The following is a 27,500-nucleotide window of genomic DNA, read 5'->3' as shown; positions in this document are numbered from 1 at the left end:
TCTTTCCTACATTTTCAATCTGCCACCTGACTTATTTTCAGGGCCATGGTGTAGTCCTCTAGGTCAGTGGCCTCCAAACTACAGCCCAGGGGCCAGATGTGGCCCTTTGCTTGCCTTTATGTGGCCCTTGGGGCACTATTCCACCAACTGTCACCGATGGTGGAGCACCATTCCCCCTACTGACACCATCAATGAGGCACTATTCTTCTTCTTGGTATCAGCAATGGCAAACTCTTCCTCCCATTAGAACCAAAGATGGTGCACTCATGCCAGGGCATTTTCTACTCCCACTGGCCACAATCTGGTCCCCCTAAAGCCTGAAGGACCGTAAACTGGCTATTTGCTTAGAAAGTTTGGAGACCCCTGATCTTGGTCCACATGAAGAAGTGACATGCTGGGTAGGAGAAGGGTATATGGCACCAAGTTGTCTGTTTTTTACTTGCTTATATATCTCTCCTGTAGACTTTATCACCTTCTGTTGCAAGCTGCTTCATTGCTTTGGTAGTCCCTGAACACTACCTGAGCACTGATGGGAAACCAACTTGGAAAAATGCTGCTACATGTTCTGGCATCAGAGGCAGATCTGCTTGGAGGCAAAATGCTGAGACTTGAATTGGAAGTCCAGGCTCTAACTAATTTAGCTTGAACCATCTCCCAATCAACTTCTAATTCCTATTCTAACTACCTTGGAGAATATTTGCTTAGTGTCAGGGTGCTCCGGCCCAGTCAAATGATTAGCTCCCAGCGGCCGGCTTCAGGGGAGAGGAGGGACAGCCAACAATGAATGCCCCATAGTAAGCCTATGGGTGATGTCCCTCCCCAAGCATTCCACCCATTGTTTGCACTCTCTTCTTCCCTAAAGCTAGCCAGTGGCCGCTGGGAGGATCATGTCACTGGATTGGAGTGCCCTGAGAATAAGTGTAAGCACCTTCTACAGGGTGGTTATTATAGGAGTAGGAAGTGGGGTAAGGGTGTTTTAGGCCTAAGGCAGCCATAGATGGTTCAAATCTCAGCCGGTTCAGCAGGAACCGGCTGAGATTCGAACCATCTATGGGCTGGTTGATTGTTGTACAACTTTGGTACAACCAGCCTGTTGGATTTTTTTATCTGATTATTGCCAGCAGCAATCACTGTTCTTCTGGCAGGGATAGCTTCCCAGCCCCCTCTCCCACACCTCTCAGGCGGGAAAATACAATCGCTCCGCAGGAAGGGATTCCATCTGTGTTGATGGGGAAATTGAGTGATTTTCATTCCTACAACCCGTGGTTTCAGGAAAGAATATCGCATAATCTATGGCCAGCTTTAGTTAGAGCCTAGAATTCTACTTTAAGGCAGCCATACACAGGGGCTAAATGAGAGATTAGTTAATTTCGCCATCCACTCTAAACATAGTGGATGAGAAAATCTCCACTGCTGGGTATTGTGTTCAGCAGCCTCAGCATTTGCTGCTGCCTGAATACTGGAACCAAAGCTGCACCTAATAGGTCAAACCATAGAAATACAGAAAGGAGCACCAGACCACAACCGGATAACAGTCCAAAATCATTTTATATATAAAAAGAGCCAGCATGTTTCGGGGGCAACCCCCCCCCTTCATCAGGGCTGCAGTAATCATCAAAAAACATAGTCCTAAAGATGAAAAAAATATATCTAGTATATCTAGATATATGCATGAGTATATACCACAATCTAGATCACATAATAACAGCAAACTTGTTGCATGAACTTCAGTTGTCTTGATTGAATTAGTGAATGTTAAGATATAGGCAATATACGAAGTAAAACATCCAATGAAGAAAGTGGACAGTGCATCTGACTTGGGGCATTCATTGCTTGGCCAATAATATTCCACCTGGAACAGGTTATTTTTTATCCATTTTGTCAAGCCTGCATACTGCGCCATTTCCCACATGGAAGAAAAATATATTTGGAATATATGTTAAAAATATTCTTCCCAAATATATTGCCATATGTTTGAAATGCTACAATTTTGGCCATATGCAATATATTTCTTATATATATATAAAATATATATTGCAGAATAATCTGAATAATATATTTAAAAAAAAGTTAAATATATTCAGATTTTTTTTAACATATAAAAAAGTTATGTATTTTTAAAAATATTCTTCATATATTTTGTTATAAAAACTAATTTCAACAAGGTGTGTGTGTGTGTGTATATTTATTGAAATATATTGAATATGGTCAAAATTGTAGCATTTCAAATATATGTCAATATATTTGGTAAGGATATTTTTTAAATATATTTTTCTGCCATATGGGTTATGGCTCCAGTTTTATCTAATTTAGCAGGAATTGGCTGAAAATCCTGCAATCTATTACAAGCTTTCCACTGAAAGCACAGGGCAAATTTGTTTGTGGTATCGATGGCATGCAAACAATAGTTTGAGATTACTGCTCATGAGGTTGCATGCAGTAGCAATTAATCACACACATTTGGAGTACTAGGCAATTATTAATTATAACTGCAGTCCACATTCTGTGCAGCAATCTGATGCTACCGATTAAGGCTGATCACTGGTGATATTAGTAGCACAATCACCTGTGTGGATTAGCCCCATCAGCCTGTATCTCTGCAAAGAGATTGTGTTAAGAAGACTATTACATTGTAATGACTCTACACCTCCCTCCACCACTCCCCACATCTTTCAACAGCATTCTTGAAAATCCCTCCATTCTTACAAATTTCAGGAATAATAAAACCCATTAGGCAATGGGGGCTTTAATTACAGCATGTAACACGAGGCTGGAGAATTCCCCCATCCTTTTCACCTATCAAATGACTTTTGTGTCATTCACTTCTCTATACAGGCTGCTGTTCCTATCTGTAGCCCTTTGTAGTAGAGCCAGGGAATGAGTCCAATGATGGACAGGAATGTAAAACTGTTTAAAACACCAATTTTATACATAACGAGTTCTTACCAGAATATTAACCCCTGCCAAGACTCCAATAACATGTGCATGTTCTGTCTATAAAAAAGGAGAAGATTTGGCAGGAGTTTGCAAAGCGGGGAATGGTTAAAGCAGAATCTTTATTGCCGTCCTTGTTACCATTGGGACTAAGCACCCTTGCTTCCTTTCCTTGTGACACAAAGGGGTAAACCGAAATGGGCAGTTAAGAACAGAAGTGCACACTGGAGCATTGCCCAACCCTGTGAATGTCAAGAAAGGCTTCAGCTCTGTCTACTCCCGAACCACACCCAACTAATGCGTTTCACCCGCTCATGAACAGGAACCCTTAAAATTATTTTCAGGTCTCGAGGAACCCCTGCTAAAATGAATTAATCTGCGGGTCAGTGAGAAGGATGCCCTTTACATTGGTGGTCACTGGGAAGTATTGGTGGTTAATGGGAAGAATGCCACCACACAGACACTTAAAATGAATATTGATGTCCTACAGTTGGCTTTGTCAAGTGGCTTTGTGCCTGGAATTAAAAAGGCTACATCAAATTGGAGGTTAAGTAGTCACCGCTCAGGGACCACCTGGCAATCCTTGGAGGAACCCTAGCGTTCCATAGAACCCTTGTTGAGTATAGTCATCTAAATGATTGTCACGACCCCCATTATAAGGCTTCCCCTCTATTCCTGTTCCAGTAAAAATTCAAAATTTTGTATTTTCTTTTACTTTCAGTCCTGATGACAATGGGTGACCAGGACACAAATAGAGGGTAAATCTTCCTGGTGGAGACTGGCGTGGTGGTGAACCCTTCTGTGTTATATTCAACTTAAATTAAAAAAAAAAAAAAGTTTTAGATGCACTTTAATGAAAAACTATTATTTGCTGAAAACAAGATAAAAAGCTAACGGAGCTTTAAAATATTTTAACCAGATTGAAAATTTGGGTTTGAGTAGTTTTTATTTAGCGTTTTCGTGTCCTTGTTCACCCCACTGACTGCCATTTGGTGCCATTGGTACTTGTTTCCTTACCGTAGACATGACGAAGACTCATCTCTTTAAGCTAGGTGTTGGCTTTCACTTAACAAGGAGTTATTGGCAGTCTCTCGGTTTTCTCCAGCCAGACATTTCTCCCTTAAGGGTCAGTAAAAAATCTTCCTGGGAAATACAAGGCTACATGGTCCCGTGTGTAAAGAACTTATTAAAGCTAAACTTCAGGCAAATGGCTAAAGACAGACTAAATACGGGAAATATGGAAGTTGTTTTTCCTTCTGAAGGAATTTTATTTCTGTCCATCCAGTCATGAAATTTAAACAGTTTAGCTACACAGCACATTCATGACTACAAGGACATGAGATCTGATTTTTTATTCTTTGCTCAAATAATATTTTCAGGTCTTCTCCCCACCCCCCCTATAATTAGAGTAAAAGGAGAAGCAGCAGACTGATGAGTTCATTGCTCTGTCACTCTGCTCTCTGCTCCTATCAGCATATTTCTTGTACTGCAGCACAACTGACTGGCTCCTTGTGCAGCTTCTCCCCTGCTCCAGTCTGTGCTCTGCTGTACATAGACTACGAGAGGCTGATACTAGGTCAAATTCAGGGGCTTGGAATTTAAAATAAATGATATATTAGAGCTGCAATAAGCTGTGTATTTTATATTTACCTGGAGTTCAGCTTTAAAGTGATAGGCTACTTAAAAATATAACTGCACCTTTTAGGAGTCAAAAAAAAAAATTGTTATAATATTCTAAATGTCTGGCAGATCCATTACCAACAGACCTAAATAATATATTATACAGGACTAACATGAAAGCATACATATAGGGAATTGTACTTCGTAGAAGGATAGAATGACAGCAGTATGTTCTGTTATATGGAAGAACATCTACTGATAGTATAGATATGTGTAGGAGCAAGCTGTCCCTCAGAAGTAGGTGCATGTACTCAAACCAGGCATGGGAGCTTGAAGAGAGGACAGAGTTGCTATGATGGACAGTTTCTTTTTTGTTTTTTTTTGTTTTTTGTGGGTTTTTTTTTTGTTTTCCATGTAAACAGATGTTTAGTACAGTTCCTGAGAAGGAAAACAAATGATTAATCTCAGTGGCATGCAATGACAAATTGTGCATTAACATGAAACTAAAATTATTGGAAATTTAGTTTTAAGGCTTCTGCAGTTAATGTACTAATAAATAATCTCTCTACACAGGTGATACTGAGAACAATCTGGACATCACATTTAATGACCTCTCTGGCACGGACTCCGTCCCACACTCACCATTATCTCCTGATGGCAAGAAAAGTCCAAAAGGCATCAAAAAGTTTTGGGGAAAGTAGGTTTTTAATTGTTTTCCTCTACTTTCTGCTTGTACAGGATCTTCCCTGTGACCCATCCTATCTCGATTTGAATAGGGCATCTTGACTTTCAACAACACACATCATGTGGGAAATTTGAGATTGAATGATCATAAAGTTAATGAATACATTTCTGTAACAGTGTGCAGTGAAATCAGAGTAAGCTATTTCAGTACAGGGGGAGGATCCTGTACAGCTGTGCAAGACTTAAAGGAAGGCTTGAGTTCAGCTTTAATTGGTCTGGCTTACCAAAAGATAATGACGTGACACCATATACAGTGGATATAAAAAGTCTACACACCCCTGTTAAAATGTCAGGTTCCTCTCATGTAAAAAAAATGAGACAGATAAATAATTTCAGAACATTTTCCACCTTTTTAATGTGACCTATAAACTGTACAACTCAGTTGAACAACAAACTGAGGGAAGTAAAAATAAAAAACTAAAATAATATGGCTGCATAAGTGTGCACACCCTTAAACTAATACTTTGTTGAAGCACCTTTTGATTTGATTCCAGCACACAGTCTTTTTGGGTATGTGTCTATCAGCATGGCACATCTTGACTTGGCAATATTTGCCCATTCTTCCTTGCAAAAACCCTCCAAATCTGTCAGATTGCGAGGCCATCTCCTGCGCACAGCCCTCTTCAGATCACCACACAGATTTTCGATCAGATTCAGGTCTGGGCTCCAAAACTTTAATCTTCTACTGGTGAAGCCATTCCTATGGTGATTTGGATGTATGCTTTGGGTCGTTGTCATGCTGAAAGATGACGTTCCTCTTCATGTTCAGCTTTCTAGCAGAAACCTGAAGGTTTTGTGCCAATATTGACTGATATTTGGAACTGTTCATAATTCCCTCTACCTTGACTAAGGCCCCAATTCCAGCTGAAGAAAAACGTCCCCAAAGCACGATGCCACCACCACCATTCTTCACTGTGGGTATGGTGTTCTTTTGGTGATGTGCAGTGTTGTTTTTGTGCCAAAGATATGTTTTGGAATTATGGCCAAAAAGTTCAACCTTGGTTTCATCAGACCAGAACACCTTTTCCCACATGCTTTTGGGAGACTTCGGATGTGTTTTTGCAAAATCTATCTGAGCTTGGATGTTTTTCTTCATAAGAAAAGGCTTCCGTCTTTACACTCTACCCCATAGCCCAGACATATGAAGAATATGGGAGATTGTTGTCACATGTACCACACAGCCAGTACTTGCCAGATATTCCTGCAGCTCCATTAATGTTGCTGTAGGCCTCTTGACAGCCTCCCAGACCAGTTTTCTTCTCGTCTTCATCAATTTTGGAGTGACGTTCAGTTCTTGGTGATGTCACTGTTGTGCCATATTTTCTCCCCTTGATGATGACTAACTTCACTGTGTTCCATGGTATATCTACTGCCTTGGAAATTCTTTTGCACCCTTCACCTGACTGTTAGCTCTCTGCGTACCATGGCTTTTGCGACTAAGAAAATGTCAGGAAAGACCTCCTAGAACAGCTGAACTTTATTTGGGGTTAATCAGAGGCACTTTGATAGTGTAGTGTGGTCTTTAACCAATACACTACCAAAATATGGCAAACAACAATTAAATCTGCTTTGTTGATGAAAAAAAATAAGACGCGTAAGGATGTACAAAGGAAAATCTTGCTCATTGTGAATTTCCTTTTCAGATTACGGAGAACCCCATCAGGACACTTTAATGCAGATGAGCTTGGACTTTCTGAATTTAAAAGAGGAGGAATGCGCGCAACTGCAGGACCAAGACTTGCTAGATCCAAGGATCCCCGAACCAAAAATAGGTGAGCTCCATATACACGCTCGATATATCTCTTACTATTGAAAAACTTTACTATATACTATGTAGAGGATAATTAAAGCCACAGGGGGCCCCAATGCATTTTCCATCATCTGGAATACTTGTACCCCCTAATTTTATCTCGTCTAGCAATGCAAGTCCACTCCTTGCCACTCAGTCCACTGCCCCTATTATCTTTTGATCTCCTTCTTGTTTAGACCTCTTCTCTCTTCATGTGTTGGGAGACTGCTAATGATGTAAATCCCATGCATGCAAGCTGGAGGTTCATCATCCTAGTACCTAGCCCAGCTGTTGTATGCAGATCTATGCTTGTAGTCCAGGCACTTTAAACAAAATGTGTTAGCAGACCTGTGAAGGAGTTTTCTGGCAAAAGAACCACAGAAAAGTCTGATCTGCTAGCAGAATTGGACCTGCTAGCCAGTTTAGTTTGTGTTTTTTTTTTTGTTTTTTTTTTTCCTTGCGTTTCTTTCTGCTTTTATGTGTGTTTTTGCTTTTTTTTTTTTTTTTTTTGCCTTTAGATTTAATTGACATCATAATATAATTAATTATTTTCACTGTTTGTTTTGAAATGGGGGCAGCCACATTTCTTCATTACATATGAAGGCTGCACACCCCATGTTTCCCTTTTTTCAATGGGTTGTCCACCAAAAACACACTCGTACATTCAGGTGTTCTGTAGGGATCTGCTTCTCCACTGCAGCACACTGGGTCCCATGCCACCATTTTCTTCTGTGACGTGTTTAGACAGCCATTTTTTTTTCATGTTTTTGCAGTGCATCATCAGGGGCCTGACTGCAAAAACCAGGAAAAATATGCTGTTTCCCCTGATGTGCAGCATATGCACGCTAGAATACCCCACAGCCTCCTGGGATGTATGACGTATATCCCAGGAGGCTGCGGGTAATACATATGTCATTTTCTCTTGGGCGAGAATTCAGGCAATGTTTTCCCAGAAATGTAAACCATAAATATATAGGTTCTGGTTGTACGGTAAAGGGGGAATAAAGGTCTGTTTTTAAAGACCAACTGAATTCACAGAAATATTCTTTAAGATAGACTAACAACCTCTTAGCTCCACTTTCATGTTACAGCTGTTGTGCTGATTTTGCACTCGAGTTGATCTGGTCAGACATGCCCCCACTATTCTTCTGCAATACAACTGTGTACAGACATCGTCTTTGAGGAGTGTAGATATTACCCTTCCATACCAGCACAGGGCACTGGAGTGTGAGAGCAGGAGTTGCATTTCCCCTAAGCGAAAAGTATTTGTATATTAAGTAAATTTAAATCTATAACAAATATAATAAAGGCATGGACCAGGCAGTAGCCAGAAACCTCAGGCCAAAAACTGTTTTTGGAAATTTGCACTGTAAAAATAAATTGCCACTAATGAAGTGTGTGGCTTCTGCTTTATTTGGGAAAACCTATTTAATTCAGCTGCTGAGACTTGCACTTCCAGATCATGTACACAGGTGATAGTGGATCGCTCGCTCTTCACCTCCTACATTCAAAAAATGTCTTGCATTCTTTTCATAGATTACAAGATGTTCTGTGATTGGAGGAGGGGAGATTTTCGCTTATCTGTTCCTCTTCCATTCACACTTTCTTGAAAAGAATACTAGACATTTTCTGAATAGAGGAGGTGTCAAGCAGCTGACAGGATCGCTGAGCTTTTGAATGGCATCCTGCCATTCCCTCTACAGACAGAACTTTTGTACATGAGCTCCAGAACCGAAAGGCCTTCAACACAATTATATACAAACACAAATGAACATTGTTAACCAGTTGACGCTTTTCGGGGGCTATACCTCCTTCTTCAGAACAAAACGGTTTTGTGTTGAGCCATGGAGAGCTCTCACTTGAGACTAATCCCCATATTTCCATAGTGTTAGATTCGCTGTCAGCTTTTTAGAACAGTTTCCCTAATGGAGAGATATCTCCCCATTTCCTGTCTATTTTAGGAAGCGAGGGAAATCCCTCCCAATTTTTTTCTTTTTATGAGCTTGCAGTGCAAAATCCAAACACCAAAGTGGACCAAAAAAGTGCATGTGAACACACACATAAAAAAAAAAAAATACACTAGGGTGTGTAATATGGTCCTCTACCAAGGAGGAAAGACCCTTCCCTGCCCCCTCAGGGTGCAAGACTCCTGACGGGGACAAGGCAGTCTGGTCCACCTAGCCAAGAGGCCCAATGGTTTCCTGTCATTGTGATCAACTGAATTTGAACACCAAGTACTAAGTTAGAGTTCTCTCAAAAAGAAACCCCCAAGGCAGGGGGTCTGTCAGGATTTTATTGTTGTCTTTGTCCTCATGAAGAAGATTCTCCTGTACTTCCAGTTCAGATGGCAGATGTCGGACAAAAATGAAGGCAAATCTCCCTTTGTGGAGATGCAGACACAGGATTTAAAACCTGGTAGAGGGGAGATTGTCGCTTATCTGTTCCTCTTCCATTCACAAAACACTTTCTTGAAAAGAATACTAGACATTTTCTGAATAGAGGAGGTGTCAAGCGGCTGACACTCTCGCTGAGCTTTTGAATGTCATCCTGCCATTCCCTTTACAGATGGAACTGTAAATCGAGGCACATTTTTATTTTCATCTGTGGTAATCCTAATCCACAATTATGCTTTGTATTGGCAGTGATTATAATGCTCCTTTTGCTCAGTGGAATAATGAGCAGGTCTGCAACTGGCTGGAAGACTTTGGTCTGGGACAGTACGTCATATTTGCAAGACAATGGGTGAACTCAGGTCATACCTTGCTAACGGCTACACCTCAGCTTCTAGAAAAGGTGAGAAAGTAATTTAGAAGGAATGTAATGTATATTTGTTGTGTGCCTCCTAATCCTAGTTGTTTAACACCGAGGCTGGAACTGAAGCTGCAGCCTGCTATTCAGGCACAAAGAGAGTGGAAGCTGTCAGCTTGTGTCAGGGACCATTGCGACGCATGGGTCTACACAGGCGTAGGTGGCAGGGTACTAGGACCCAGGCGCACCCGTCGTCTTGACAGTACTAGGCAGGCACTAGGACCTAGGTGGCACCTGTCAGGTGCAGGGCGGGCTATTTAAACCAGCTCTGCACAAACACTTGTTGCCGAATGGTCTTTGTATGCTGTTACCTGTGTTGTGAGTATCTTGATCTGGATTGTTTGACCTTGCTGCCTTCTCCTGTCCTGACCATTGGCCTGCCTGACTCTGCTCCTGGATGTTCCCCTTTAAATCTGATCTTTTGGTATTGACCCTGCGTGTGACCCGACTATCCTTTGCCTACCGTTTTGTACCTCCACCGACCCGCAAGTTACCGACCCGGCCTGTATGACTCTGATTTAGCTCATCCATCCCGCAGGGATCACTAGGCTCCCTCACATCAGACTCTTAGCCCCCTGGAGCTCCTGTCAGACTCCTCTACCCCTGTTGGAGATACCTAGCAGCTGCGACCTGGTACCGGAACGCTCCAAGTCCATCCCCACCATTAGGGGCCCTGGTGAACAAGTGCTCTGGTGCTTAGACTCCGCACTCTGGGGAGGCTCTGCCAGGGGATTGATAGAGGTGCTGTCAGGCGGTCCATTACAGCTTGTGTCATGAACAATTGCAGCTAAAGAAGGGGATTTCATTCACAAAAACATACGGTGACAACACAGCAGCTACTACACTTCTCCGAAACAACCTAATGCAGTGCCTAGTTTTTGTTGTCAGATTGTGGTTTTGTGAATGCAAGCCTTTTTTTCTCCAGCTTCAATCCTCCAAAAAAACAAGCTGACAGTTTCCATTCTCTCCCCTGAAAAGCCGGCTGCAGCTCCAGGCTCTGAATAAACTAAAGTGGAGATAAGGAGACATGGCATTGCAGAATGGAAAGGGTAGGGGGGCTTAGTGCTTGTTGTAACTTCCCTCCGTCCATGGACATGCTAATATTTTTATGCTGTAGGTGGGGTGGAGCTACAGCCAGCAATGACAGAAAAAGATTTATTTTATTTAACATCTGCTGCTCGGGGATAATTGGGATAATACTAACCTCTACTGGTGCCATGACTTTCAGAGCTGCAGCAGCCAAGGAATCTTCTGCATCCAACACTCTGGGTGTGCCAGATGTTTGCACCCCCCCACTGCATGCAGCGGTTTCACCCACTTGCTACTATGGCACTACAGCTCTGCAGGGACACAGCAGAATGTGGAACCACAATGCATAGTGGAAGACGCAGGAATCTGTCACTTTCACAAGTGTGTTAGATGCTGAAGAATGTTTGGCCAGCTTGGCTCTACAAAACTGCAAGACAGGCAAGTATTGTTATGTCTCTTTTTAAGGGGTTCATTATTTACGGGATCCAAAGCAACAATAATTTAACATGTGCTCACTGAAAGTACCCTATATTTTCCATGTAATTATAATGAAAGATGATAGGCAGTCATATCATAGTTCACATTGCTGTTTTCTATACAAAATAAGTTTGATATCCTATGACCAGTATTAGTCCTCATGCACACTGGACATTTTTACAGCGGCTGTTTTTGGCTTTTGGCGGTTTTTTCTACAGCTAGTAAACTCCTCAGCATGTTATCCTATGTGTCCATGCGCACATAGACTGTAATCCAATGTTTTTTTGGCTGGAAAAAAACCCCAGAACTAGTGGATTCTAGAGATATATATATATATATATATATATATATATATATATATATATATATATATATATATTTTTAGCTGTAAAAACATTCTAACGCTGTAAGACGCGGCAAAACAGTGTTTTTTGGACTTTGTGAGCATAAAAAAAAAAAATTTCTTGGTAAAAATGCTAAAAACGTGGATAACCGCTAATGCAAAAACACTGAAAAACTCACATTTTTAATGTGACTTTACACAGCTAACGTTACCAGCGTTATTAAAACGCCCCGTGTGCATGGAGCCTTATAGCCACGTAAAGGACTGCCTGCACTTTAATATTTTTTTTTTCTTAATAAAGGAAGTCGGCATCAAGCATCCTTTGCACAGAAAGAAGCTTCAGCTAGCTATTAATTCCATCAACACAAAAAAGGACGACAAATCAGGGCAACTAGACTATGTGTGGGTGACACGTAAGTGCTTTAGATCTTCTCTAGACCATAAAGCTTGGCGTATAATGGGTTTTCTTTAAGTAATTACGACTTTTATATTTTACACTGACAGGGTGGCTCGATGATATTGGCCTGCCGCAATACAAGGATCAATTCCATGATGCTCGCGTGGATGGAAGAATGCTACAGTACCTAACTGTGGTAAGCTGCCTGGGTTCCATTTTGTTTTTAGACATATGTTGAAGAGGTTGTTGACTTTTTTGGATGCATCTGATCCCCATGTAAGCTTTTAATTGTTAAAAGATCAATCATCTTATCTTGGAAAATTTTAGTTTTTATGTTATCACCCACCCTGAAGTAGTTCCCATTTCACCACTTGTAGCAAGTTTGTTTCAGATGGGCAAATAGCTTGATTCAGGAACTGCAGTAGGCTGTATACATAATTGACATCCATCCTCTTGTTCTCAAGAGCTTAGTTTACCCATCTAACAGTGGTCAGATTGTATTTTTTTGTACCCTCTGAAAAAGCAGCAGCATCTTCAAGCCTTTTCTCTACTAATCCTCATGCGCCTATTGGTGCAAATAAATATATATAATCCCAGTTGAGCATATAAATTTATGGAGTGCTTTTGCAGGATTTTTTTTTACCATGTAGGCAGTGGGGTCAAGCTTGCACGAGCCACAAGTCTCTACAGTGCTTGGGCAGCTTAAGACAGCTGCTATGCTGCAGAAACACAACATGTATTGTCCCCAGGACCATCCCATGAGAAGCCACCTCGCTTCTGCTTCAAAACCTAACTTTTATTAAGCCTCGCTCATTTACTATTAAAGCCATTCCCACTTCATTAGACAAACCAAAAACCGCACAAGGATACAGAAAATGCATTTCTGCACGGTTTCTTTATTGGCTTTTGCAGAAGAACTAACTTGAATGGCCATGAGGAAGGGCGAGAGCCTTTTTTTGTACTGCCTTTTAAAGGGCACCAACAGGTAAAGCAGTTTCACCCTACTGTGTGGTAGAAACAAACCTTGGATCTCACGAAGCACAAATCAGATCAGTACAGATTGTTTATGTATGTATAAACTGTCCTGTCTCCAGTCACACTGGGTCATTACCCAAGGTTTATTGAGAGAAACCAAAAAAAGCCAAATTCATACTCACAAAGGGCTGAAGTAATATGCATGACAACAATTTCTATTGGTCAACCAACGTGGCGTTTTTTTTTTTTTTTTTTTTTTTTCTTTCTTTTTTTATCCATATGGGGGCTTATGCTGATTTTAAAGCATATATTTATTGTAATGTATGTTTTCCACTGTATGGTTAGAACACAGATTCACTTTAAATGTGATGCAAGTGTAGGTGACCTTATGCTTGCTATTGATCATTATTATTATTATACAGGATTTATATAGCGCCAACAGTTTGCTCAGCGCTTTACAATATAATGGGAGACAATACAGCAACAATACAGTTCAATACAAGAGGGAAAGGAGGGCCCTGCTCCTTGGAGCTTACAATCTAGGGGGCTAGTGATGGATTAATTTGAAATCATTTAGGTTACAAAATGCGTTCCAACCTTTGTATATCTTTTATATATACTAAAATGCTATTGCATCGTTTTGGCCATAGAAAAAACATTTAAAAAAAAAAATTCTATCTGTGAGAGAGATCATATAAAAAATCTCCATCCTTGTGGCCTTACGAAATGATGTAATTCCCAGCAATAAATCAGAGAAACCAATCAAAGGGAATTCTATGGAATCTGACCCAGTACAAGGTGCATTCTGATTGGCTGATATGGGCTACTGTGATTAGGAATTAGAACACTTCATTGGGTAGAGTCATTTGTTGATATGTATTTTTTTATTTTTGTTTTTTTTAGAGGTTTTTGAATGTCTGTGAGCTGTAGAACTATCACTATTTCTCTTCTCAGGGAGAAGTAAATGGTTGTCTGTTCTATTTGTGGCACCGTAGGAGTCTGTCCTTGCCAGTGTAAATATTTTGCCTGGCAACGTGTAATGAAGAACCTGAGTGCTGGAGACAGAAAGCGATCCTTTCCTGACGGGATCCGGGGACAGGTGCTCCGGCCTGGTTCAGTGAAGGGGCCATTCCAGGGGGGAGGAAATCAAGGCTTAAGTGCTAAAATAGACACGTGGTAATCCAATAAACAAGCTTCATACAGGCAAGAAAATGTGAAAGAGGAAGTTCAAATGCTTTTCTCGGAGCTTGCAAAATAAACTTGAAGTCGTGCCAGCAGAATTTAAAGTGGAATCGGAGGCAATTTATTTTCTAAATATCACATTGGACAAAATATAAATGACTTTTTATTAACTTTAATTGGATTGAGTTAAGAAGGAACAGCTGTGTCTTGGAGTGAGCAGTCTAGCAATGAGCGTTCTGCATTATCTTGTAGGGAATAGTTGAAGGAAGATCTTTGTGCTTCCAACTAAGTTGTCCATAGAAACTTTCAAGTCCTACCTTGAACATTGTTCCTGTGAAGATTATGCTGGGCTTTACCCCATTAATTATTTTGAGCCCCCCCTATGCCTGCTGATAGGTAGCAAGCCACAAGAGTGCAAATGAAGAGTTTAAACTCGGGAATAAATGTATACGGTTGCAAAGAGACAACATACATTTGTTTCAAGAGACAAATATGCACTTGCGTTAACCACCTCCTGTCCGGCCCATGTATATAAACGGCCATACGGTGGCAGTGCAGGGTCAGGTGGCCGTTTATAAACGGCCTCCCGCACCCTGCTTGTGCGCGCTCCCTGGGAGCGCGCAGCACCGCGATCCGGTGCCCACTGTGTCCTCCGGACACAGTGGAACACCAATTGTCAGACGGGACCTCTGGCCAATCAGTGATCACATGATCGGGACCTCGTACAATCAGTGATCACATGCAGAGTAGTAAGAAATGAGGTCACTTGTGACATCATTGCTTACTACGTGTGAAATCTGTGAATGATCAGAGGTCACATAGTACAGGCCCAATCATAACAGCCTTGTACCATGTGACAAGCTGTGACCAATCACGGCTCACACAGTAGTTCTCAGTGGCTGCAAGAATGCAGCCAGAGAGAAGGAGAAATGATTGCTTTTACAGCCTTTATGGGTGTAAAAGCAGTGTAAAAAAACAAAAAACAAAACAATCTTCATCACCCCCAACAAGTAGTACAGTGTCACCATGGTGACACTGTACTGCTAGGCTGACAGTATGTAAAAAAAAAAAAAAAAAAAACATTAATATAAAACAAATGTAAAAGTTTAAAAATTTTATAATTTTGGTTATAAACCAATTTGGGTTGTGTTTTTTTTTTTTTTTTTTTTTTGGCCAAGACTGAACACATTTTGGCCAAGATTTATGATGAAATACTATTTATGTGCAAAATTTTATAAGAAAAACTCTTTTTTTTCAAAGTTTTTAAAAGTTTTTATTTACATAGCAAAAAAAAATAAAAATCCCCATGGTGAATAAATACCACCAAAATAAAGCTTTATTTGTCTCAAAAAAATGCTAAAAAATTCATATGGGTACAGTGTTGCATGACCGTGCAATTGTCCTTCAACGTGTGATAGCACTGAAAGCTGAAAATTGGCCTGGACAGGAAGGGGGTGAACGTGTCCTGACTGGAAGTGGTTAAATAAACCCAACACCAGTCAATTATTTTATTTTTATATTTGGATTCAGTAGGGGAGAGTTGGATCCCTTGTAAGGTTTTGGGAGATTTTTGATCATTTTGTTATCACTATAACAACATAAAAATGAGAAAGAGGAGAGGCCACCAGAACGGGAAGGCACAAGGAGCACCAAGAACCTGAAGTTTCATACCCATTAAACTGGTAATACACTAGTATATTTTCAAACAAACATTTGTACGAACATTCATATGAAAGTTTGTATTTTCAGGCTTTCAGTGGCTTGTTGAGAAGCTGGGCCAGTTGTTGGTCCAGGCATCCGAGTCTGGATCCCTCCTGTGCCTGGACTGGCTGAAAATGGGTCACAGGAGTGCAGAACGAACTGCATCTCCATAATCCCCAGGAGAAGTATAGCCAAAATAGTTTTGGCTATACTTCTCTATTTGTCCCAAATTTGTCCATGTATTTTCTCTGTGGAGTGTGCACACCCTGTACAATCTTTGTATGAACATGCCGGCGCGCTGTGCATTGACGCAGCTGCTTGTAGTTCAGTTCAGATGTAGGCAGGAAAGGGTGACAACACTGACACTGAACAGTGTAACCATTGTCACCCCGGGAAAAGGAATTGCTGTGGATACAACTTGCTGGTGTGACTCTAGGAAAAGTGTGTGTGTATATATTGTGACAGTGCGAGGCTCTGTCACTATGGAAATGAGTTTGAGAAGGACACAGGACTCTCAAACAGTCAGTTGAGGCGGTTCCAGCAAATGTTTTGTGAGCAGAGAAAGCTATGTTTTAAGCTTTCCCTGGATTTGGTAAGTCTGGATCAGGGCTGTAAGCTCGAAGGATCCAAAGAGTATTGGGTGGGATGGAGTCTTCAGTCTTGTATCCAGGTTTTTCAGAAGTTCGGCAGGGTGTGTCCAGGTTCACACACTCATTATAAGGCAGATCTGAGCATAGCTCAAAAGTGGTGGAGGTGGAATAGCAGTTACTATTGCTACAAGCCTGAAGCGAGAGCTCTGTCAGGAGAGCTGGAAGCTCCTGGTCGAGACTACAACCCTTGTGAGAGGGATTCTGGGCGCAAGGACTGGGAAAGTCTGGCCAGCTACAAGAGTCTGGGAGACCAAGAGAGGGTCTGGGAGGCTGAGGAAGCTGCAGAGGCCAATGAGTCCAAGGAGCTGGAGGGAATCTGTGAGTTTCTAGAGCAGTGGTTCTCAACCTTCCTAATGCCGTGACCCTTTAATACAGTTTCTCATGTTGTGGTGATCCCCAACCATAAAATTATTTTCGTTGCTACTTCATAACTGCAGCAGCTCTTCTCATTCCTGCCATACAAGGCGTCACACCTCCCCCATCCCTACCATACAGAGCAGCCAGCTGTCTTCACACACTGCCCGCTCTCACCTCCAAACCACCGCCATCTTGGATCCTCTCTGCCCCCGCCTCCACCCAGTCCCCAGCTAGCCGGCTCCCTGACAGGGACCACGTCCAATCTGAGGACATCAAAACTTCTTCACTGGCGCTTCTCGTTGACGCGTCACCTCGTCTGGTTGGTCAAGTTCTAGTTTAATCCCGATAAGCCCCGCCCCGCATTTAGAGCTGGGGATGATGTTGCCACTCAGCGATGATTGGGGGAGCAGTGCAGAAAATGGGCAGGGCGGATGTTGTGGAAGATGATAGGCTGGGGCAGAGGGGTCAGATGTCATCACTGCTGACTGTTCTCTTACTCGTATGTGGGCGTATCTGCATATGGGTGGACCCGCCTAGAGACTGATCGAGGAGCGATGTCTCGGTTCCTAAGACCATTGGAAATATGTGTTTTCCAATGGTCTTAGGCGACCCCTGTGAAAGGGTCGTTTGACCCCCAAAGGGGTCGCTAACCACAGGTTGAGAACCGCTGCTCTAGAGGAAGCAAGCTGAGGTACAGGGAAAATTCTGTCAAGAGGCCATGTGGGGCCTGAACAGCAAGGAGAGAGCCTGAATAGTCAGTGGTCTGGGAGACCAAGCCAAGCAGAGGTAATGCTAACCAGAGAGCCAGGTGGCTCTGCATTTTCACTGTATATTATTTTGAGTGAAGTTGAAACCCCCTGCGTGGGAAACCTTGTGTTGAAAGGACTTTTCAGTTACTGTTTCATAAAAGTGGGCTAACAGGCCCTTAAGCTTAGTTCCTGTCTGGCGTGAACTCACAAAAAACGCATCTACCATTGAGCGAAGAATCCCCCCATATCACAATATGTTTGTACGTGTGTGTGTGTGTGTGTGTGTGTATATGTATGTATGTATATATATGTATGTATGTGTGTGTGTGTGTATAAAAAGTGAATTTTTTTCGACATTAAAAGATGTGCAACAACGTATCTGATTTTAAAGGAGAAGTTTGGAGTCCTAAAAAGAAAATGAACATACATTCCTGTCCTCCTGACACTGCAGCTGCCCCACATTGGCTCTACAACCGAGAGCTGACAGATCATGTGGTCGCTGATGGACAGCTTCTAGTGGCGCCTCTGCTGGGACTTCTCCCTCCCCTGTCTGCTGCTCTTGCCCTGATTGGGAGTGACAGACTGTGGAGGGGGTGGGCACTGCTGGCTCTCTGAGGCATGCTGAAAGGCAGAGCCAGCTGTCAATCAGCCCAGGGTGATCCCAACAGTGTTGTCATGATTTTATTTGACTGCTTCTCAGCTCTGCCCCATCAGCTCCTAGTGGGCAATACCCCACTATTGACTCACTTCAGGTTACAAGAGCACATTGGAAAATATACTCCCGAGACCAAAAAAAAGTATAGCCAAAAATGTGTTTGGCTTTATAGGCCTTAGCACACTCACACATCTACATTTAGCTTTTATAAATGCATCAAAGTAATTGGGGACAACTTTATGCTGCCCAAAACACCTTTTCCTTCTGTTTTGATGTTCCTGCTTTAAACCAGGTTTAGATGCGGTTTACATTGTGTAGCGTGGTTTAGAGCTACTTGTGGCAATCTCTGAAAAGTGATCCCACAGGAGTGGGAATACTGCCCCATTATCCTTAATGGGTCAGGTTCAGTGGTGGTGCTGCCTGCCAGACATGAGAGGTGGTATAGTTTTGCTGAAGCATGTGTAAAACTTCATTTGGCCACCATGTTATTTTAAGGTGGATGGTCGAAAGGCTGTAAAACCACCTATACCCCACCCCAACCTGAAATGTAACCAAGCCCTTCGAGTGTCTAAAAAAGTTCTCAATGCCCAGATGGTGTTTGGGATCTGAACAAAGGGACACTGTGGCAGGCAGGAAGGGGTTAAGAGGCTTAAACAAAAATTAAACCACCTGTTCTATGCTATTATCATTTTATATCGTCCCCAAGCTGTGTATGTTTAATTTACACACAGCTGCAAGGTACCGTAGTAAATGATGGTGCTATATAAATAAAAGGGGTACGCTTGTTGATAAATGAACCCCATGTTTCTTTTTGGTGATATTTGCTCTTCTGTGTTCTAGAATGATCTCCTGTTCCTGAAAGTGACCAGCCAACTGCACCATCTCAGTATTAAATGTGCCATTCATGTTTTACATGCAAATAAGTTCAACCCGAACTGCCTGCGCCGGAGGCCTGCTGACGAGGTATGAGTGTTTTCTAAAGTATTCTTAAATCATCGGCTGTTCTTTTTTTATTTGTTTTGTTTTGGCTTAACACATAGAACACAATAAAATAAACAGTCTCTGTAAAATATTTTACAGGAACTTACCCCAGCAGTTGCCGTTCACAACTTTCATTGCTGCTACTTTTACTCTCTGTGCTGCTTCCCTGAGCATCTGGTCTTCACAGGAAAGAGTTAACAGTGGACAGTGCAGTCTTGAGCCAGTCTGTTAGCTTGGAGAAGGAAGGAAGGGAGTGGCTTGCCACCCTAGGCTACCAGGCTGTGTTTCTCTTGATGCACACAGTGTAGGGAAACATACCTCTAGTCCCTGCATGCAAGGGTAACTCCATAGGGTGCTGCAAGAGAAAAAAGCCACCCTGAAACCGGAAACCTGGTGCAGCAGTCATGGCACCAGCGTAAGCTAGAACATAGGCAAATTTAAAAAATTTAAGAAGCTACTCAATAATTAATTAAATCAGCTGCTGAAAAAATTGGGGTTTTACGATCACTCTAGGGGAAATGCATAGCCTTTTCAATGTTTTTTTAATTTCATAGCTACAATTTAAGCTCACCAGACATATAAAGATCCAACTGTACAAAAACCTTAAGATCTACCAACAAATAACTAGTGCAAGAGCCTGCCTGATTGGATAAGAGTTGAATTGTTGTTTAGAAAGTTTAGAGACCCCTGATCTAGACTAGGACCAATTTACTGTCCTTTTAGGCTTTAGGGGGGGCCAGACTGTGACCAGTGGGAGTAGAAATTGTCCTGACATCAGGAAGAGTAAACCGTGCCCCATCTTTGGTAATAGGGGGAAGAATAGTGCCCCATTGTTGGTGTCCGTCAGAAGAATAGTGCCCCTCTGTTGGTGTCTATCAGAAGAATAGTGCCCCATTGTTTGTGTCCATTGGAAGAATAGTGCCCCATTGTTGGTGTCTATCGGAAGAATAGTGCCCCATTGTTGGTGTCTATCAGAAGAATAGTGCCCCAATGTTGGTGTCTATCAGAAGAATAGTGCCCCAATGTTGGTGTCTATCAGAAGAATAGTGCCCCAATGTTGGTGTCTATCAGAAGAATAGTGCCCCATTGTTGGTGTCTATCAGAAGAATAGTGCCCCATTGTTGGTGTCTTTGGGAGGAATAGTGTCTTGTATCAGTGGGAGAAATGGTGTTCCAAGGGCCGAACAAAGGTAAGCAAAAGGCCACATTCGCCCCCCTGGGCCACAGTTTAGAGACCACTGGTCTAGATAGGTCTTTCTGTTTTGGTACATGTAAAGCTGGCTCTACATATTACACTCCGATTGTACAATCTTTTAGATCTACTAACTATTATGTAGTACAAGGGCCTGCCTGATTAAATATAAATTCAGTGCACTGTTATATTAGATCAGCCTTTTTCAACCAAGGTTCCATGGACCCTTGGCCTTCAGAATCAGCCACTAGAGCTGTGATTGAAAATTGTGTGTTTGCTGCCTCTAGTGGCTAGTTAGCAAATGGCTTTTAAAAAGGTGAAATATTCAATAAATCAAAGTTCCCCTTCTGAACATGTTACACCCCTTCTGAACATGTTACATGTTACACCCCTACTTGGGGTGTAACATGTTCAGCAACTTTCTCACCGCCCTTCCCCATGACAGCGAGCGGGGTTTTCTACTCCCACAATTGCCTGCACAGCCCTGTCATTTTTTTCACAGGAATCTGTGAATGTGAAAACTACAAGCCCCGTCTGCCACCCCAGCAGACAAACTTGTAGTTTGAATGGGTAGTCCATTCATACTGCCTCCAGTTTGCAAACTGACATCCTGTACAGGTCCAGGCTGAAAGCAGGAGATAGTGTTCAGAAGCTTGAAATCGCAACTGCGACCTGCTGATTGTAGGTGCAATACTTTGCAGGCTCCTGTTTAAAATATAATAAATGCACATTTTTTAATTAGAAAAAATATGTGCTTCTATTTATTTATTTTTAATAAAAGGTGAACTTATCCTTTAAAAATAAAGATTGTATTCTTGACTCTGATTTCTTTCCACAATAATTACATCTGTGTCTTTATCACCCGGACAGAATAATATCTCCCCTTCAGAAGTGGTCCAGTGGTCCAACCACAGAGTCATGGAGTGGCTGCGATCTGTAGATCTGGCTGAATACGCACCAAATCTTCGGGGCAGCGGTGTTCACGGAGGACTAATTGTAAGAAAGGGATTTTTTATTTTCAATTTGCTTTATAAATCTGTGCAGTAACTCCTTTTCAGTATTCAAATCACTTGATTCCTTTTACACGATAAGAGAACTGATCTTGCTTACGGTTTTTAAAGAGACCCTGTCTTCAAGCTTTTGCCTTGCATTTTTAGCACGTTTTTTTAATTGTTTAGTAGCTCAAATACCTCTATAATTGTTTTCCCTGATTGGTGTCCTATTCTCCTGCATACAAAATATATTGTCAGCTGCTGGACGCCACCATCTCCGCTCCCACAGCCATGGATCAGTTGACGCAATGTTTGAACTGCAGTAATGCATAGTCAAATCGTTTTTCAATATTCATGATTCCTGTATCTTTCCTGCTGGAAGGGGAAAACACTGGTGAGAAAATGGAAAAAAGCATAGAAGCGCCTCTAAGTGTAGACGTAACAGTTGGAGTTATCCTAAAAACATTAACAATTGGCAAATCACATTTAAGGAGATAAACAGAAGACCTATTGGTTTGTGTGCAGTTATACTTTAATGGTCCCACATATAATTTGCAGGATCCTGATGTTCCATAGATGGATGCAGCCAAAAAGTATTCCACCCCCTGTGCTATTGGACTTCATAGCCAGTCACATGTTCTGCCCTTCGGGACCTTGTTATTCCCTTGTTCAGAAAAAACTGATTATTTATTTATTTATTTTTATGCTGAGTGACAAAAAAGCTCATCTAGTGTTCTAGGAAGTTCTCTTTGATTAACAAGTCTACTCCCCAGCCCCCCCCCCCCCCGGCTTAATTTGTTAAAAGAATCTGTAAGAGAGAATGAGTAAGTCATTAATTATTCATGGCATAGTCTCAGCCGATGAATAGATGGTTCTGTCTCCACAGATACTAGAACCTCGCTTTAATTCGGATACCCTCGCCATGCTCTTAAACATTCCGCCGCAGAAGACTCTACTCAGGAGACATCTAGCCACTAACTTCAGCTTGCTGATTGGCCGAGAAGCTCAACAGGAAAAAAGAGAGATTATGGATTCCACAACCTACTCACCTCTGTCCACGACTGCCAAAGTCCGGGTGTGTAATTCTTATAAATCCCAGTACTTTACTAGTGTGATTCTGAATGTATCAGTTAAATTAGAGCTGAATTCCAGGTATGGATATTTTTACATGGTTACATTGGTCCAGCCTCTAATGTAAATAAGCAGGTACCATACCTGTGAGATCCCCAGTGGAAGCTGGAAACCACTGTAATAGTCACTGCTACTCCAGTGATCTCCACTAGCTTCTAGGTCTTGTGCCAAGAGGCTGCTCATTTGGTACGAGCACCATTCAGGGAACACTTTTGTATAATGTGATTCCTTTTTTGAAGAGGTGGAAAGGTGGGTGGTGACATCACAATCTCCATGTTGTCCAGTCAGGGACATACACTAAGAAAATGCAGTGTTCTCTGAATGAAGCCCGTGCCAAGTGAGTCAACCCCCATGTTCACTAAGTAGTAGGTAGCTACTCCACATGGGACCTAGAAGCTAGCAGCAATCACTGTATAAGCAATGCCTACTACAAGGATTTCCAGCTTCCATGGGGATCCCACAGGTATGGCACATACTTACATTGGTCCAAGCAATGTAAACCTTGCCATACCTAAGCTTCTGCTTTAAGTTGTACTTGTGTTGTCTCTTTACAGGTGTTAGGCTAACATAGAGGTGATTTTATAGGCGGAAAAAAAAATGCATGCACATATAGTTATTTACAGGCATATTAGAATAGGAACATTTACGGACTAAAAAAAAATCACCAGAAAAGGAGCTTTTTGGGTGGAAAAAAATGCTTGACGCGCCTGAATGCGCCTAAAAGCTAAACACATTTTAGCACTGGAGCATTCATTCATTCCAATGGCCAGAATAAATAATATTCTGGCAAATGGAATCCATAAATACTCAAAGGCTTTTAAGCTGCTTTTTCCTGCCAGGAGTAAAAGGCATTCAGAGGAGAGATTCAAATGCCCAGTGTGCATGAGCCCTAATGGATAAACTAGATGCTGGAATGTCCTGCCAAAATGCATTGGCATTTAACTCCCAGAGTACTCTGATATGCACATGTCAACCAGACCTAGCATGGTCATGAGCTGACCTTTCATTTGCCACCTCCATATTGGCTACCACATGTCATAGCCAACCTCACTGACCAGCTGGACGACATGTAGTGCTAGAAAGGTTAAGCTAGCTTTGGGTAGTATGTTGTGTTTTTTTGTTTGTTTGTTTTTTTAACAGCCCCAAGTTTGTGGTTATCAGGGGAACATTGGAAATTGGCAGATTTGTAGAACCCCTACAGACAATATGACAACCCAGGTTTAATAGAGCAAAGATCAATGAGCTTTAACAAGCACACATAGTAGCAAGTCAAAATCTATCTTTATTCTCATATTTATGATTTTGTTTTTTTATTCTTATTAACGAAATTAATTTGTTTAATGTTAATCTCCTTATAAGGGTTCATTTTACTAAAACTGGAGAGTGCAAGATCTGATGCAGCAAGGGGCGGACTGACCATTTAGAAACTCAGGCACTGCCCGAGGACCCGGGGTCAGTAGGGGGCCCCATGAGATGCCCCTGGTACCTTTTTCATAGGCTTTTTTGAGTTTGGGCAAGGACACAGGGGCCCCATGATCCCCTATTGCCCGGGGGCCCCATGAGTTGTCATTCCACCCCTGGATGCAGCTGTACATAGAAACCAATCAGCTTCCAGGTTTTATTGTCAAAGCTTAATTGAACAAGCTGAAGTTGGAAGCCGATTGGCTACCATACACAGCTGTACTGGATTTTGCACTCTCCAGTTTTAGTAAATCTACTCCGTAGGGTCCAACTGTCTATAGAATGCTGTGGACGCACCACAGCACTCCCTTTTCAGCAGATAGAACCACATTTGAGCTTGTTATACAAAACCTATAGTTATTGTGTTTTATTGAATGGCATAGAATCAGAGGTAACACACAGCAATTATCACTGGGCCCATTGCTGTAAACGGTCCAGCTGTGCCTTTATTCAGAAATTTCTTCCCCCCCCTGCACCAGCGAAGGTGTCATTATGATGTGTTTAGTAGTAAAAAGAAGCCTTCCTACTCACACACGGGTAATATTTTGCAGCCATTGTGTGAATGGTAGATTTATTTTCATGAATGAACCTAATTAGATTGCTTTTTTGCATTAGTGCACAGTGGAATGTAGCTGCATCTCTGCTTCCAATTATAGCAAAAAGAGTTCTAGGAATACATTTGTTAACAATTAAGAGATAATGTTCTACTGGCAATATATAACCACATCATGGGGGTAATTAAAGTGGATGTGAAGGTAACCAGCTAAATTCACAGCTGAAATATGCAAGTGTGAAGTTTACTGTGTGCTGGGAAAGATCAGCAGTTATCTATCCCAAAAACAGCACTGCTGGGTTCTGACCTCACTGTTCCCCACTGCACTTAATGTAGTACAGCTTGGTGAAGGACCTCCCCAGAATGTGATTGGCTAGTAAAAGGACAACAACACTGAGAACAGACCTGCGGTTTTCTCCTGTGTCCTGTACGTGGTACCCGTGTTCTGTATTCTGTGTGTCCTGTACAATGTACTAGGGTAATTGGCTTGAGCTGGCCATGTAACAGAACAAAGGTGCAGCGCTGAAATCAATATGAACTCAATAATGCAATAAAGTGCAATACATCCAAAAAAACAACGAGAATCAATAATAATGTTACTCTTCAACTTTTGTTATTAAAGTGAAGATAGTGCTAATTGATGTGACAGGTAAATCAATGCTGACAAATATATAAAGTGACACACTGTGAATAATCCTCTTTAAAGTGATTACTAGTGCTGATAAAGTGACAAAGTCCGTATCTTTAAATGATAATAAACGTGAAGTTCCAATATGAGATCTCAGATAGAGGTGATCCTTTTTCTATCTTCTGATGATATATAAATAATAAAATTGCGCACTCACCAGATGCACAATAACATTACGCATTTGAGAACACAATTTCTCAGTAGGTCAGCTGGATTCTCTTATGGACATCTACACCCTGGTATGGGTTCCCCTCTGGATCCTCAGTAGAATGCAGCACCTCTCACCTCCTCCTAATATGGCTCTGTGGGTGGTAGGCTCATCAAGAGCTGCAAGAAAGGATGCCAGAATAGCGTAATACTGCTTCAAGCTGGCCATGCACTGAGCCAATTTTGGCCAGCTCCTGATGAACTGGCAAAACTTTGAGCCATAGGTGGTCCTGTTGGCACCTGCCACTCAACATCATTCAATCTGGAAATTGAAAGAACCAGGCAGAAAACTGTAGGCTGAACAGTCACTTCATCCAGACGGATGCAGCTACTGTTTGGGTCTTCTGACAGCTGTAAATGCTGGCTGTCAGAATACAATGGCCAGTAGGGAAGATCCGTCCATCGACACTGTGTAGCATGAATGGGGGAGTCGATAGATTTTTCTTATTCTTCCCTGTTTGCTGTATGGCCAGCTTTACAGTGCTGCCCCTAGCTCTCCCAGGTGACTCTTGCTGTGCAAAGGACTACAAGAGGCTAATGCTGAGGTAGTTGTATTGTAGTAGATATTCTTTAATAGTACATGTAGGTGTGTTAATGTGTACAAAACTGGGGTGAATAGAAGTATTTTGTATATGACCACATGCTTTAAAACACAGGTTTAGCTTGCTGTAAGCCAGTGGTCCCCAAACGTAACAAATGGCCAGTTTACTTCAGATTGTATGTGTAGCCAGATTGGGACCAGTGGGAGTAGACAAAAAAAAAAATAACGCCTGTAGTCAGTAGGAGGAGAAACTGTGCCCCATTATTTGTATTAGCGGGAGGAATAATGCCGCATCCTTGGTATCCGTGGGAGGAATAATGTCCCATGGTTGATGTCAATGGTAGGAATAGTGCTGCATTGTTGGAGTCAGTGGTAGGAATAGTGTCTCATCATTGGTGTCAGTGGGAGGAATGGCGTCCCATCATTGGTGTCAGTGGGAGAAATAGTGCCCCATCAGTGTCAGTGGGAGGAATAATGTCCCATCATTGGTGTCAGTGGGAGGAATGGTGTCCCATCATTGGTGTCAGTCGGAGGAAGGGTGTCCCATCATTGGTGTCAGTGGGAGGAAGGGTGTCCCATCATTGGTGTCAGTGGGAGGAAGGGTGTTCCATCATTGGTGTCAGTGGGAGGAAGGGTGTCCCATCATTGGTGTCAGTGGGAGGAAGGGTGTTCCATCATTTGTTGTCAGTGGGAGGAAGGGTGTCCCATCATTTTTGTCAGTGGGAGGAATAGTGTCCCACTGTTGGTGTCAGTTAGAAGAATAGTGCCTGGTATCAGTGGAAAGTGCCCCAAGCCCGGATGAAGGCTAGCAAAGGGCCGCATCTGGAGACCAGTGCTGTGAAATAACACTATCTCATCCCTCTTCCCTGAGCTCTCCCAAACCAATCTATACACACACCACATTCTCACCCCTTGGACTTCCACTTGAAGTCTGCACAAACCATTCTTATTGAGATTACATCTAATATATATTTTATATGTTCAAGGTATGTTCTGCCATTTCAGTCATTGACTCTGTTGCATTTTCAGCCAAAGAAGCTTGGACTGTCCAACTTTGGCCACCTTCGCAAGAAGAAATTTGACGACTCAACGGACTATGTGTGCCCAGTGGATGCCAGCCCCCTGAAAGGTGAAGTCAAGGCCCCCAACAACAGTCCCGTAAAAGAGGCTGACAAAATGGAGCAGGTGGGCAGACTAATCTGATGGCATCCGCATTTGGCATCCCCCCTCCCCCACATACGTACCCCTTATTGTCATCTATGTCTTTAACCACGCATCGCCATGTAACCATCCAACCGTCTTTACCAGCATGGCTTCACCCAAAAGACAGACTTTGTTTTTGTAG

The 27,500-nt window shown here is 42.1% G+C and overlaps 1 protein-coding gene across 13 annotated transcripts in view; it reads left to right on the top strand.

Annotated features, from left to right (window-relative positions):
• PPFIBP2 (PPFIB scaffold protein 2) overlaps positions 1-27,500 on the top strand; it is a 297,974-nt gene that overhangs the window by 256,614 nt on the left and 13,860 nt on the right. For all 13 annotated transcript variants that reach the window (XM_089675856.1, XM_089675858.1, XM_089675855.1 and 10 more), the window contains 9 exons: positions 5,128-5,251; positions 6,942-7,070; positions 9,730-9,880; positions 12,046-12,157; positions 12,249-12,337; positions 19,251-19,373; positions 21,453-21,578; positions 22,461-22,649; positions 27,185-27,340. In XM_089675856.1, coding sequence (XP_089531982.1) covers positions 5,128-5,251; positions 6,942-7,070; positions 9,730-9,880; positions 12,046-12,157; positions 12,249-12,337; positions 19,251-19,373; positions 21,453-21,578; positions 22,461-22,649; positions 27,185-27,340 — 1,199 coding nt within the window. The remainder of the gene's footprint in view (positions 1-5,127; positions 5,252-6,941; positions 7,071-9,729; positions 9,881-12,045; positions 12,158-12,248; positions 12,338-19,250; positions 19,374-21,452; positions 21,579-22,460; positions 22,650-27,184; positions 27,341-27,500) is intronic.

Source organism: Staurois parvus, unplaced genomic scaffold (genome assembly GCF_062004578.1).
Source record: "Staurois parvus isolate SC_StPar_1 unplaced genomic scaffold, SC_StPar_1.0 ptg000159l, whole genome shotgun sequence".
Classification (NCBI taxonomy): Eukaryota; Metazoa; Chordata; class Amphibia; order Anura; family Ranidae; genus Staurois; species Staurois parvus.
Note: the sequence above shows the minus strand (reverse complement) of the source record. Positions and strands in the feature narration are given on the sequence as shown.